Genomic DNA, 15,221 nt, shown 5'->3' with positions numbered 1-15,221 from the left:
ACAAAATTACAGAGCATATTCAAAAGCATGGATTAATGAGAAAGTCAACATGGATTTAGTGAAGGGAAATCTTGCCTCACCAATCTACTACATTTCTTTGAAGGGGTGAACAAACATGTGGATAAAGGTCAGTCGGTTAATATTGTGTATCTGAATTTTCAGAAGGCATTTGACAAAATACCACATGAAAGACTCCATAGGAAATTGGAGAGTCATGGGATAGGAGGTAGTGTTCTATTATGGATTAAAAACTGGTTAAAAGATAGAAAACAGAGAGTAGGGTTAAATGATCCCTATTCTCAATGGAGAAGGGTAGTTAGTGGGGTTCCCCAGGGGTGTGTGCTGGGACCGCTGCTTTTTAACATATTTATAAATGACCTAGAGATGAGAGTAACTAGCGAGGTAATTAAATTTGCTGATGACACAAAGTTATTCCAAGTTGTTAAATCGTGGGAGGATTGTGAAAAATTACAAGAGGACCTTATGAGACTGGGAGACTGGGCGTCTAAGTGGCAGATGACGTTTAATGTGAGCAAGTGTAAATTGATGGCATGTGGGAAAGAGGAACCCGAATTATAGTTATGTCATGCAAGGTTCCACATTAGGAGTCACGGACCAAGAAAGGGATCTAGGCGTCGTAGTTGATGATATGTTGAAACCTTCTGCTCAGTGCTCCTGTGGCTAAGAAAGCAAATAGAATGTTAGGTATTATTAGGAAAGGAATGGAAAACAAAAATGAGGATGTTATAATGCCTTTGTATCGCTCCATGGTGCGACCGCACCTCGAATATTGTGTTCAATTTTGGTCGCCGCATGTCAAAAAAGAAATAGTGGAATTAGAAAAGGTGCAGAGAAGGACGACGAAAATAATAAAGGGGATGGGACGACTTCCCTATGAGGAAAGGCCAAAGTGGCTAGGGCTCTTCAGCTTGGAGAAAAGGCAGCTGAGGGGAGATATGATAGAGGTCTATAAAATAATGAGTGGAGTTGAACGGGTAGATGTGAAGCGTCTGTTTATGCTTTCCAAAAAATACTAGGACCTAGGGGGCATGCGATGAAGCTACAATGTAGTAAATTTAAAACAAATTGGAGAAACTTTTTCTTCATTCAACGTGTAATTAAACTCTGGAATTCGTTGCCAGAGAATGTGGTAACGGCGGTTAGCTTAGCGGAGTTTAAAAAAGGTTTGGACGGCTTCCTAAAGAAAAAGTCCATAGACCATTATTAAATGGACTAGGGGAAAATCCACTATTTCTGGGATAAGCAGTATAAAATGTTTTGTACTTTCTCCGAGGACAAGCAGGCTGCTTGTTCTCACGACTGGGTGACGTCCGCGGCAGCCCCCACCAACCGGAAAAAAGCTTCGCGGGACGGTCGGCACGCAGGGCACGCCCACCGCGCATGCGCGGCCGTCTTCCCGCCCGTGCGCGACCGCTCCCGCCAGTTACTTTTTTTCCGCGACTGGAGAGAGTTGTGCAATTGCCTCTCTCTCTGTTCAGCCGCCGGATTTTTCGACCGCGTTTACGCGGATCGTCGCTTTTGAATTCCCGTTCGGTTTCCTTTTTCTTTTCTTTTGTATTGTTGGAAAAAAAAAAAAAAAAAGGGATTTCGCGCGTGTGGAGCACGCGCTCCCCTTTTCCCTCGCTTCTAGCGGGGACGCCACGTTGCGGCCTAGTGGCCGCTCGGTCGGTTTGTTTTTTCGTGGTGTGATTTTAGCCACCATTGCCGACTTTGACTTCGCCGACGCGATTTTTCCGTCGATGTCCTCGAAGGTCCCGAGTGGATTTAAAAAGTGTGGTCGCTGCGGCCGGCCGATCTCGCAGACCGACACCCACGCTTGGTGCCTCCAGTGCCTCGGGCCGGAGCACAATCTCAAGTCGTGTGCTTTGTGTCTCGGTCTCCGGAAACGGACTCAGGTTGCGAGGCAAGTTCTACGGGACCGTCTTTTTGGAACTTGCGCCGGCCCCTCGACGTCGACCTCGACGGCATCGGTATCGAAGGCCGGTTCTTCGGTACCGGTATCGATGCCCGAGACATCGGCACCGATGGCAGCGACCCCAGGAGAACAGGTCCCGTCGGCCCGCCGGTCCGCCGGTGAGAGTGGGGTTGAGAGGCCGCGTGGGCAGTCGGCCCCGGTCACTCCCTCAGCTCGTGAGCCACGGGACCGAACCCTGTCGGACCCGGTACCTCGAGACCGAGGGGGATCGACCTCCTCCTCCTCCATGCCCTCCGGCGCCGGTGACGTGCACCGGAAAAAGGACAAAAAGCGCCGTCACCGGGAGCCCTCGGTGCACCCTGAAGAGGAGTCGACGCCGAAGCGTCATCGCAGAGAGGAGAGATCTCCGTCGGTGGTGGAGGTACCGACGCGTCGGGGTTCCGGCACCTCGGTGCCGTCTCCTGGCCCCCAGCAGCTTCTGGCACCGACACCCTTACCGGCCCCACCGCCTTTCCCGGCAGCGGGCCTGGACGAGTGCCTCAGAGCCATCCTTCCGGGGATCCTGGAAGGGCTGATGCGCCAGGCTGCTCGCCGGCGCCACCGGTCTCGACCGCCACGCAGGTGGAGTCCCCGTCGACGTCGATGGAGGGAGCTCCGTCCCCGCCGGCGCGGGAGTCCACCGCTCGACGACACCGAGACCTCGGTGCCTCGACGTCGAGCCGGGCCCGGTACCGGACTCAGCTACATGAGCTAATGTCCGATACCGAGGATGAGGACTCGTGGGGGGAAGAGGAGGACCCGAGATATTTCTCCTCAGAGGAGTCTACGGGCCTTCCCTCGGACCCCACGCCGTCACCGGAGAGAAAACTCTCCCCTCCTGAGAGTCTCTCCTTTGCCTCCTTTGTGCGGGATATGTCTATCAGCATTCCCTTCCCCTTGGTCTCTGTGGAAGAGCCGAGGGCCGAGATGCTCGAGGTCCTCGACTATCCATCACCACCTAGAGAGTCCTCCACGGTACCGCTGCACAATGTCCTGAAGGAGACGCTGCTTCGGAACTGGGTGCGACCATTAACTAACCCCACCATTCCCAAGAAAGCAGAGTCCCAGTACAGGATCCACTCTGACCCAGAGCTCATGCGGCCCCAGTTGCCCCATGACTCAGCGGTCGTGGATTCTGCTCTCAAGAGGGCACGGAGTTCGAGGGATACCGCCTCGGCGCCCCCGGGGCGGGAGTCTCGCACTCTGGACTCGTTTGGGAGGAAGGCCTACCAATCCTCCATGCTCGTGACCCGCATCCAATCCTACCTGCTCTATATGAGCATCCACATGCGGACCAATGTGCAACAGCTGGCGGACCTGGTCGATAAGCTCCCGCCGGAGCAGTCCAGGCCATATCAGGAGGTGGTCAGGCAGCTGAAGGCGTGCAGAAAGTTCCTGTCCAGGGGGATTTTTGACACCTGTGACGTGGCATCTCGTGCTGCGGCCCAAGGTATAGTGATGCGCAGGCTCTCATGGCTGCGTGCCTCTGACCTGGACAACCGCACCCAGCAGAGACTGGCTGACGTCCCTTGCCGGGGGGATAACATTTTTGGTGAGAAGGTCGAGCAGATGGTTGACCAACTGCATCAGCGGGAAACCGCTCTCGACAAGCTCTCCCACCGGGCGCCTTCAGCACCCGCCCCCACGGGCGGGCGTTTTTCCCGGGCCCGGCAGGCTGCACCCTATTCTTTTGCGAAGCGTAGGTACAACCAGCCGGCCCGAAGGCCTCGTCAGGCACAGGGACAGCCCCAGCGCGCTCGTTCCCGTCAACAGCGTGCGCCTAAGCAGCCCCCTGCGCCTCCACAGCAAAAGCTGGGGACGGGCTTTTGACTGGATCCACGGGAACATAGCCGCCCTACAAGTGTCCGTACCGGACGACCTGCCGGTAGGAGGGAGGTTAAAATTCTTTCACCAAAGGTGGCCTCTCATAACCTCCGACCGGTGGGTTCTCCAAATAGTGCGGTGCGGATACGCCCTGAATTTGGCCTCCCTGCCTCCAAATTGTCCTCCGGGAGCTCAGTCTTTCAGCTCCCATCACAAGCAGGTACTTGCAGAGGAACTCTCTGCCCTTCTCAGCGCCAATGCGGTCGAGCCCGTACCACCCGGGCAGGAAGGGCAGGGATTCTATTCCAGGTACTTCCTTGTGGAAAAGAAAACAGGGGGGATGCGTCCCATCCTAGACCTGAGAGGCCTGAACAAATTCCTGGTCAAAGAAAAGTTCAGGATGCTTTCCTTGGGCACCCTTCTGCCAATGATTCAGAAAAACGACTGGCTATGTTCCCTGGATTTAAAGGATGCATACACTCACATCCCGATACTGCCAGCTCACAGACAGTATCTCAGATTCCGCCTGGGCGCACGGCACTTTCAGTATTGTGTGCTGCCCTTTGGGCTCGCCTCTGCCCCACGAGTGTTTACAAAGTGCCTCGTGGTGGTAGCGGCCTACCTGCGCAAGCTGGGAGTGCACGTGTTCCCATATCTCGACGATTGGCTGGTCAAGAACACCTCGGAGGCAGGAGCCCTCCGGTCCATGCAGTGCACTATTCAACTTATGGAGCTGCTGGGGTTTGTGATAAATTACCCAAAGTCCCATCTCCAGCCAACTCAGTCTCTGGAATTCATAGGAGCGCTGCTGACTTCCCAGACGGCTCAGGCCTACCTTCCCGAAGCGAGGGCCACCAATCTCTTGGCCCTGGCTTCGCAGACCAGAGCGTCTCAGCAGATCACGGCTCGGCAGATGTTGAGACTTCTGGGTCATATGGCCTCCACGGTTCATGTGACTCCCATGGCTCGTCTTCACATGAGATCTGCTCAATGGACCCTAGCTTCCCAGTGGTTCCAAGCCACCGGGAATCTAGAGGATGTCATCCGCCTCTCCACCAGTTGCCGCACTTCACTGCTCTGGTGGACCATACGGACCAATTTGACCCTGGGACGTCCATTCCAAATTCCGCAGCCCACGAAAGTGCTGACAACGGATGCATCTCGCCTGGGGTGGGGAGCCCATGTCGATGGGCTTCACACCCAGGGTATGTGGTCCCTCCAGGAAAAGGATCTGCAGATCAACCTCCTGGAGCTCCGAGCGATCTGGAACGCACTGAAGGCTTTCAGAGATCGGCTGTCCTGCCAAATTATCCAAATTCGGACAGACAATCAGGTTGCAATGTATTACGTCAACAAGCAGGGGGGCACCGGATCTCGCCCCCTGTGTCAGGAAGCCGTCGGGATGTGGCGCTGGGCATGCCGGCACAGCATGCTTCTCCAAGCCACGTACCTGGCAGGCGTAAACAACAGTCTGGCCGACAGACTGAGCAGAGTCATGCAACCGCACGAGTGGTCGCTCCATTCCAGAGTGGTACGCAAGATCTTCCGAGAGTGGGGCACCCCCTCGGTGGATCTTTTCGCCTCTCAGACCAACCACAAGCTGCCTCTGTTCTGTTCCAGACTTCAGACACACGGCAGGCTAGCGTCAGATGCCTTTCTCCTTCATTGGGGGACCGGCCTCCTGTATGCTTATCCTCCCATACCTTTGGTGGGGAAGACCTTACTGAAGCTCAAGCAAGACCGCGGCACCATGATTCTGATAGCGCCCTTTTGGCCCCGTCAGATCTGGTTCCCTCTTCTTCTGGAGTTGTCCTCAGAAGAACCGTGGAGATTGGAGTGTTTTCCGACTCTCATTTCGCAGAACGACGGAGCGTTGCTGCACCCCAACCTTCAATCCCTGGCTCTCACGGCCTGGATGTTGAGGGCGTAGACTTCGCTGCGTTGGGTCTGTCTGAGGGTGTCTCCCGGGTCTTGCTTGCCTCTAGGAAGGATTCCACTAAAAAGAGTTACTTTTTCAAGTGGAGGAGGTTTGTCGTCTGGTGTGAGAGCAAGGCCCTAGAACCTCGTTCTTGCCCTGCACAGAACCTGCTTGAATACCTTCTGCACTTATCGGAGTCTGGCCTCAAGACCAACTCAGTAAGGAATCACCTTAGTGCGATTAGTGCTTACCATTATCGTGTGGAAGGTAAAGCCATCTCTGGAGAGCCTTTAGTTGTTCGATTCATGAGAGGTTTGCTTTTGTCAAAGCCCCCTATCAAGCCTCCTACTGTGTCATGGGATCTCAACGTCGTCCTCACCCAGCTGATGAAACCTCCTTTTGAGCCACTGAATACCTGCCATCTGAAGTACTTGACCTGGAAGGTCATTTTCTTGGTGGCAGTTACTTCAGCTCGTAGGGTCAGTGAGCTTCAAGCCCTGGTAGCTCATGCTCCATATACCAAATTTCATCACAACAGAGTAGTGCTCCGCACCCACCCAAAGTTCCTGCCGAAGGTGGTGTCGGAGTTCCATCTTAACCAGTCAATTGTCTTGCCAACATTCTTCCCCAGGCCGCATACCCGCCCTGCTGAACGTCAGTTGCACACATTGGACTGCAAGAGAGCATTGGCCTTCTACTTGGAGCGGACACAGCCCCACAGACAGTCCGCCCAATTGTTTATTTCTTTCGACCCTAACAGGCTAGGGGTCGCTGTCGGGAAACGCACCATCTCCAATTGGCTAGCAGATTGCATTTCCTTCACTTACGCCCAGGCTGGGCTGGCTCTTGAGGGTCATGTCACGGCTCATAGTGTTAGAGCCATGGCAGCGTCAGTGGCCCACTTGAAGTCAGCCACTATTGAAGAGATTTGCAAGGCTGCGACGTGGTCATCTGTCCACACATTCACATCACATTACTGCCTCCAGCAGGATACCCGACGCGACAGTCGGTTCGGGCAGTCGGTGCTGCAGAATCTGTTTGGGGTGTAAATCCAACTCCACCCTCCAGGACCCGAATTTATTCTGGTCAGGCTGCACTCTCAGTTAGTTGTTCTTCGTAGGTCAATTTCTGTTGTACCCTCGCCGTTGCGAGCTTCAATTGACCTGGGTTCTTGTTTTGAGTGAGCCTGAGAGCTAGGGATACCCCAGTCGTGAGAACAAGCAGCCTGCTTGTCCTCGGAGAAAGGGTATGATACATACCTGTAGCAGTTGTTCTCCGAGGACAGCAGGCTGATTGTTCTCACCTACCCTCCCTCCTCCCCTTTGGAGTTGTGTGTTTCATTTTTTTGCTAGTTATTCACCTGGCGGGAGCGGTCGCGCACGGGCGGGAAGACGGCCGCGCATGCGCGGTGGGCGTGCCCTGCGTGCCGACCGTCCCGCGAAGCTTTTTTCCGGTTGGTGGGGGCTGCCGCGGACGTCACCCAGTCGTGAGAACAATCAGCCTGCTGTCCTCGGAGAACAACTGCTACAGGTATGTATCATACCCTTTTTTGGGATCTTGCCAGGTATTTGTGACCTGGATTGGCCACTGTTGGAAACAGGATGCTGGGCTTGATGGACCTTTGGTCTTTCCCAGTATGGCAATACCCTTATGTAATCTCACTATAATAAACTTGGGTTCAAAATGTATCTTTTTTTATATATGCACTTTAAAATGCTATAAATATTATAAAGTGTTTTAAATGTGCTCAGACCATACCGTTTACACCCATTATATCCCCAAGAGGAATATGTGGTGGTGTCACAGTGGAACCATCATTGCACATACGATGTTCCGCCTCCTAATATTTGTGTATGTACATACAGCTGAGCCCAAGTAGATCTTTATCACCAGTGTATGCATATATCTATAATAAATATGTATAGGTCATAAACTACTCACATTAAATACTATTAGGCTTGAACTCAAACCTCAGCCCATACATTATGGTGCATTCCATATTACCATCCGATACATAGATAATAGAACAAACAATAGAACATTTGCTTGAACCTAAAGGAGGTATATGTTAATTCATGACACCCTGATCTCACTTCCCCCACATATCTTACATAAACCAACCCATAATGCGATATACACATATATTCAAACAGTTATTTCACTTCCCTTGGGGTATATTGTGCTCGTGCTTGTGCTTCATTAAAATCACATATCATTCATCCATTCCAATCTTGCCATCACAATAACTGCTCCCTTTAACTCTGGCCGAGTTTCAAAAGTCTTCATCAGAAAGGGAAAAATGCTAATTCGTGGAGTGAGGAAGGGTTCCAGAGGCGATCCCACCCGGGGGATTTATGATGCCTGTAAAATGGTTTAAAGGATTAGCATTTTTCCCTTTCTGATGAAGACATAATAGAACAGACCTTTGAGTACTGTGTGTAGTTCTGGTCGCTCCATCTCAAAATGTACATAGCAAAACTGAAGGGAAGGATCAGAGAGGGCTGACCAAAATGTTAAAGGGGGTGGCTACCTTATGAGGAAAGACTAAATATATTAGGCTTCTTCAGACTGGAAAAGAAACGGCTGAGAGGAGACCTGATAGAGATATGTAAAATCATGAAGGGCTGCAGTGGGTAAATGGGAAACAATTATTTACACTTTCAAATAGTACTAGGACTCGGGGACACCCTATTAGGCTAATAGATGGCAAATGTTTTTTCAACCAGTGTACAGTTATGTTGCCAGACAATATGGTGAAAGAAGTTAGCATTGCAGGGTTTAGATAAGCAGTGATGGACATAAGGGATTCAAGACGTCTGTCCCAGTGCCCAAATCTCCGGTTTCCGTGCCCACCCTGAGAGTGGTCTTTTCTGCAGATCTTAGCCTCCAGAACAATAGACTTGTATGTTGTACATTGGAATCAGACCCCATATGTGTCTCTCATGGTTCAGATTCATTTTAGGGTGACCACCATTAGCCCAATGTCACAAGGATAATTTCTCTTTCTCTAGGAAGACTGGAGGATGCCTGAGCAAGTGATCTGCAATTGTCGCTAGCAGAGAATGGATAAGGTGTCCCCTTCATGGTTATTTTGAATTATATAGTTGAACCTGATAGGCTGGTAGAGGAGCTGTGGTCCAGGGCAGCTGAAATGGTGACAGGGGGTCCCGGTGGAGTACCTGTAGGTCCAAGTCTAGGCCACAGACAGCTGTCTAGCACTCCAGCAATTTTGGCCTTTAGTTTGGCAGAAGGCAGTCTAGCTGACTGCAGGCAAGACAATGCTATTTACTGATGGGAACAAAATTGAGTGAAACTCTAGTAGCCTTCAAGTGCCTGGTAAGTGTGTCAGTTTTGGTCTGGGATAGTTTTCCCCTAGAGGATCTGGCAGCAGCATATGTGACTGACACCATTATCGGCCAGATGAATTTTCTCAGCCAAACATGTTTGGAATCCTGAAGTGTAGATTGGAAGAAGCGGCTGTGGTCCTATTAGAGGTCAACTGGGACACCGCCATGAGTGGACCTCATATCAACTTGATGAAACTTCAAGACAACAAGTTCTTCAATCAAAAGAAAAGCAGGAGATGGGGGACTGAATATCCTGGTAGGACCAGAACCTACACTAGTCTTCTGTGCACGTTACTGCTGGGAGCCTGGATATTCCCTGATCATATTCTGAAGATGCCAATCAGGAGGGGTTCTTCACCTTTTTCCCAAGACAGATTATTCCTTTCTGTAAGATCCATTCTGTTTTATATCCTTGACTGTTGAAAAAATAGGGCAACATAGCAAGGATACTTAATGTCAGGTGATATAACAGCTGTGGTGCAAAAGAGAGCTGCATTGAAGACTTACGTTGGAGTTTGAAGCCTCTGTGAGTTCAGTTTTTGGTGGATACTCTTCCCCTTTATGGATCTATTTCTTCATCTTTCTTCCTCCACAAGAGATTAAGAGCAGAGGTTAGCTCTGGGACACATGCCCAGAGCTCCCTTTCTACTCTTTCTGATGGAATACTCACCTTTGGGGAGCCAAGCATGCTATTTGGAACTGAAAGCTCAGTCCTCCCTTCCGCTCAAGCCTTGCAGAGTAACATCTCCAAAGTCTGGGGACAGAGGTTGGTCTCTCAGGTAATTTTATGTTTCAATCATTTTTATTAAACGGACCACTAAAATAAATATAGAACAATTTGATCAGACAAAGCACCCAAAATCAACAACAGTGGAACAGTGAAAGACTCATTTTTCTTTTATTAAGCCCCTCCCCCAAGGCACACTGGCACCATATTAAGAAAAATGGGAAAACAATCACATGTTTAGAATCCAACTACAGGCCTGCATAGTCAATGTTTGCTAAAAGGGCTCCCAAATTGAACAGAACTTAGTTCCACGGATGTTAATAAAATTCTGAACACTTAGACGCTCCAGGCGCATCTGGTAAATCAGGTAGCTTATCCAACGTTAGAGAGAGGGTTCCACAGTGGCCAACTAATCATACAAGATAACTTTCATCTCCATCAGGATAGCGATATGAAGGAAGGCCCTGCCTCCAGGAGGAACTGCAGCATCAAAAATGTAAGAGAAACAGAATTAAGGGTGTTCAGTGAACAGAGAAAGTCCACATATTATGAAAGAGATCCAAAATCTGCTTCCAAAATATGTTCACTGTTACACAAATCTAAAACACATGCTCTAGAGTTGCAGGAGAAGTCTATCATCTAGGTCAAGTCCCCTCGTGTACAAGACCAGCTCTCGCCACCCAATGAGGAGAAATATGCAACCGGAGAGGAAATTTGTTCAATAGTTCTCAGTGAGGCACTGATTCAGCCCTTTTTTGAATTGCAAGAATAAATGTTTGTAATAATGAGGAAGAAATCTCCATCTGTATCTCAGGTAATTTTAAACGGTGGTGTTCATTTCCAGTAGAATCAGGATTTCTATCTTCCAATGGTGTAAAAAAAAAAAAAAAGCACATTTCTCTGGGTGAGCATGCTAAACCTCCTCTCTGTATATGGAGTGATATGATAGACGTTCAAATATTTGAAAAGTTTTAATTTACAAATCTTTTCCAGACACAGGAAGGTGGTAGAACTAGGGGACATGAATTGAGGTCGTGAAGTATTTTTCACAGAGAGGGTGGTAGATACCTGGAATGGGGCATTCACTTTCAAAATTGTGGGTGCTTTTCCCTTAGATAGACATTTTCACTGCATTTTATGGAGGTTCCTTGTCTTATGATCCAAAACTATGACTTTACTCAGTATGGTTAAAGGTATGCATGGTGTTGAACAATACATATCCTTTTACCAGCATACAATGTGGGCAGTTTTTAAAGTAACTATTTCCTTGGCTATACTGTTTTAACTGCAGAGGTGTCCCTGAAAACTTTCCTCTAAATCACCATAGTCACTGTTAGATTGGTTTCCATGCTTGTGTTTTCATCCTGGTTGTGTTTTCTCCCAAAGGTTTGGCATTGAGATGACTGCACCAGTTCATAATGATCAGGATTTGAATGAGGAACCAGACCTGTCAAGTCTCGAAGGATTCCACTGGGAAGGGATCTCAGTACTGCCACCAGGGTCTGTTCGTAAACGTAGTCTCTCTGAGAGCAGTGTGGCAGTGGACAGGTCTGCCTCTGTTTATGACTTTTTTGATGACCAAATCACAGACCGGGAAAGTGAACAAAGACAAATTGCTCCTATCAGTCGTCTGGCTGGAGTACGACTTAAACCAAATTGCAGTTATGAGGATTCTGGCTTGGAGCAAGAGGAGACTGCTGTTCCTGTGTCATCCTATGCTGCAGTGGAAAAATCTGAGTTGATAACCAACCAGTGGCACTACAGCACTCATTCTTCCAGAGACACAGCAGTTGTCACTTTTATAATGAAAGGGGAAAATCTACAAAGTTTTGAACAGCCTGATAAGCACAGTGCACCGGAGAGCCAAGGTGAAAGACATGGTCTGGAAAATCAGAGTGGAACATCGGCTCCTACCTCTTCAACTGTAGTGGAGGCAGCTACAGACAGCAGCTGTACCTCTGGAACAGAACAGAATGACGCCCAGGGCATTGGGAAGAAAAGAAGAGCAACAGCGGTAAGTAGCAGAAGGAAATGCTTCTGTAGTATTTAGACACTTTAAATACCTTGCCAGTCCAGTCAGTACTTGAAATGCAGTGATTGAGTGCCAGCTAAAATTTTGGTAAAGGGTTGCCAGAATTGCAAATAAAATGACCCCCGAGAGAAAGCTACTTCAATGATTTGTTCTACTGACTGGTGGTTCAAGCTGTTTGGTAAAACTATGACGCTGTGTGAATTTCTAAGATCACCTTGTTCTGTGAACAAGCTAAACTTATTTGTGATCGTCTGTGGGAACACATGACTAAAGTCCCTAGACTTTAGTCATGCTTTCCCAGAGCTGGTCACATTTGTTAAGTTGTACAAGAGATTGCTAAAATTTGGTATTTTACTTTTGTAAACACTGTTAGTTTACACAGGTCTTTGAGGAGTAGATAGAGCAGGAGAGTAATTGATTAAGAGGCTAATGCTCAAAAATACCACTGGCGTTAACACTTGCATGCACACCAAGTACTCAAATGGTTTTAGTATGGTGTTTAACTCTTGCTGACCCATTACCGCAGACCATGTTAAAATGCATTTAAATACATATTAATGTGATCATTTTGCACCCTGCAGCCATGAACCAAAATTAAGTTTCTCCCGCGCATTAGCGCAGGAAACATTTTTCACTAGGTCTGAGGCAGCGTAGAAGGGTTGGTTGAGAGGAGTGGGTGTTTGTTTTTTTCCTTTTTTTGGAAGAAAATTGTGTGCAGAATGAAATTTAAATAAAATGTCTGCAGAAATTTGGGTAAAGTATTTTTATTCCCAAAATTATTCATCATTCTTTAAAAGTTTGGACTTTTTCTTTCCAGTGTCTTTTAAAATTAAGAGACTATCTCCAAATTTAAATGCATGGAACTGAGACTGAGTTTTCAAAACTTGAAATAAAATTGAAGTTATTTTTAAACTTATGTTTTAAGCCCTGTTGGGACAGAGAAAAGCATGTCAGTGGTGAAGAAAGTTGGGTTGTCATGAGAAGCTGGTTTTTACAGGGGGCTGGCTGCTCTTTTTGAAAATCTTCTGTAGAGTGATAAGCAGATCCTTCATTCCCTTATGCAAACAGAAATATTTGTCTGACCTTTTAATTTACAAAGTAAAAACTCTCAATGATTAAACAGCTCTCTTATATGCATGTTTAATTATCTTTTTGGGGTAACCTCAATCTTGAAGTTTATCCTTCAATCAATTTACTAGGATTTAGTAATAGTAGATAGCTCCTCCTGTTTTTTTACTGCAGATCTTTTTCTCCAATGTGAGTTGTTTTGCTTTGCAGTGGTTTTCGGAGGAGTTGGAGCCGATGATGAGAGCCCATTAAGGGGTTGTCCAAATGTATGGTACCCTGGGCTTATGAGGCTTCATTTGATTAAAATTATTATAATTCAAAGAGTGAAATACTGTCCTTAGAAGTGTGAGGATAATATCAGTGACTTAGAGCAAATAGTGTGGTGTTAGTTTCTTAAGTTGCTCTGTAGCAGATTTTTGAATTTTTGATAGACCAGAATTGAATGCAGTACTCGAGGTGAGGTCACACCATAGATGATATAGAAGCATTATAATATTCTTAGTCTTATTTTGCATCTTTCCTAATAATTCCTAGCATCCTGTTTGCTTTTTTGGCCAGCAGTTATTAGACCTTCCTTCCATTTTTTTGTAATATGTGGAATACATCTGTTCTGGACATCCAATATGGTATTTTTAACAATGTCTACATTTGATTAAAATTCTTAACATTTGCAGCTGCTCCTTTTAGTTTTTTCTTTTAACCTTTTTCCTAAAGTATCATAACTGCCTTTTGGAAAGTTAAATGTTAATGGAGTAGGCATCCCCAGTGTCTTCAGTCCGGTTATTAATTCAAAATTGATCATGTTGTGATCACTATTGTCAAGCAGACCCAACACTGTTCCAACTTGCACCAAGTCCTGCATTCTACTAAGTATTCAATCTAAAATAGCTTCTCTTGTTGGTTCCTGAACCAGCTGCACCATGAAACAGTCACTTATTTCATCTAGGACCTTTACTTCCCTAACATGTCATGATCTGACAGTTATCCAGTTAGTTTTGGGGTAATTGAGATCAAGAAATCACTGGTATATAGAAGGTATATATTTTAAATGCAAAAAAGAGAAACCCAAAACAACTTAGAAAGAAGAGGTAGCACAAAAATTCCCACCATATAATATGTTGTTTATATTGACATATCTCAAAGTAAGGATATGTAAAGTAATTTCAAATGTCTAATCCACGGGAGAAGTATGTGTTAGGCGGGGAGAGTCTGATAGTTACGGACAGGGAGAGGGATCTTGGGGTGATAGTATCTGAGGATCTGAAGACGACGAAAGAGTATGACAAGGCGGTGGCCGTAGCCAGAAGGTTGCTAGGCTGTATAGAGAGAGGTGTGACCAGCAGAAGAAAAGAGGTGTTGATGCCCCTGTATAAGTCGTTGGTGAGGCCCCACGTGGAGTATTGTGTTCAGTTCTGGAGGCCGTACCTTGCTAAGGATTTAAAAAAAAAAAAAAAATGGAAGCGGTGCAAAGAAAAGCTACGAGAATGGTATGGGATTTGCATTACAAGACATATGAGGAGAGACTTGCGGACTTGAACATGTATACCCTGGAGGAAAGGAGTGATATGATAGAGTTCAAATATTTGAAAGGTATTAATCCGCAAATGAACCTTTTCCGGAGATGGGAGGGCGGTAGAACGAGAGGACATGATATGAGAGTGAAGGGGGGCAGACTCAAGAAAAATGTCAGGAAGTATTTCTTCACGGAGAGAGTGGTAGATACTTGGAATGCCCTCCCGCGGGAGGTGGTGGAGATGAAAGCGGTAGCGGAATTCAAGCATGCGTGGGATAAACATAAAGGAATCCTGTGTAGAAGGAATGGATCCTCAGAAGCTTAGCCGAGATTGGGAGGCGGGGCTGGTGTTTGGGTGGTGGGGCTAGTTCTGGGCAAGACTTCTACGGTCTGTGTCCTGAAAATGGCAGGTATAAATCAAGGTAAGGTATACACAAGAAGTAGCACATATGAGTTTATTTTGTTGGGCAGACTAGATGGACCGTGCAGGTCTTTCTCTGCCGTCATCTACTATGTTACTATGTAATCAAAATTCAAAGTGCTTAATAAGATAGCTCCTCTGTGTCAAAGGCAGAATCTTGAACCATTTCCCAATAGGGGCCCCTGTTTTACAAACCTGAACATTCTCACTTTGGTGATAACTGCTCTCAAAATGGCTTGCACAGCTGTAGCCCCTGCTACACTGGACTTGTGGCATGTAATGTTTGCCTTAAAATGAGAACCTATGATTCTTCCCTTTATATGTTCAGATACATTTTCATGTGATTGAATGCTCCTGACAAGTTTAAGAATTCCAAATGACATCACTTTAAATCAA

The 15,221-nt window shown here is 47.3% G+C and overlaps 1 protein-coding gene across 1 annotated transcript in view; it reads left to right on the top strand.

The window, feature by feature from the left end:
* The window catches only part of ZNF106 (zinc finger protein 106), a 91,830-nt gene that overhangs the window by 20,852 nt on the left and 55,757 nt on the right, over positions 1-15,221 (top strand). Inside the window, exon 6 of the mRNA XM_030215243.1 lies at positions 11,178-11,805. Coding sequence (XP_030071103.1) covers positions 11,178-11,805 — 628 coding nt within the window. The remainder of the gene's footprint in view (positions 1-11,177; positions 11,806-15,221) is intronic.

The sequence above is a fragment of the Microcaecilia unicolor genome, chromosome 9, assembly GCF_901765095.1.
Source record: "Microcaecilia unicolor chromosome 9, aMicUni1.1, whole genome shotgun sequence".
Taxonomy (NCBI): domain Eukaryota; kingdom Metazoa; phylum Chordata; class Amphibia; order Gymnophiona; family Siphonopidae; genus Microcaecilia; species Microcaecilia unicolor.
The sequence above is the reverse complement of the archived record's forward strand: the minus strand, read 5'-3'. Positions and strand labels throughout refer to the sequence as shown.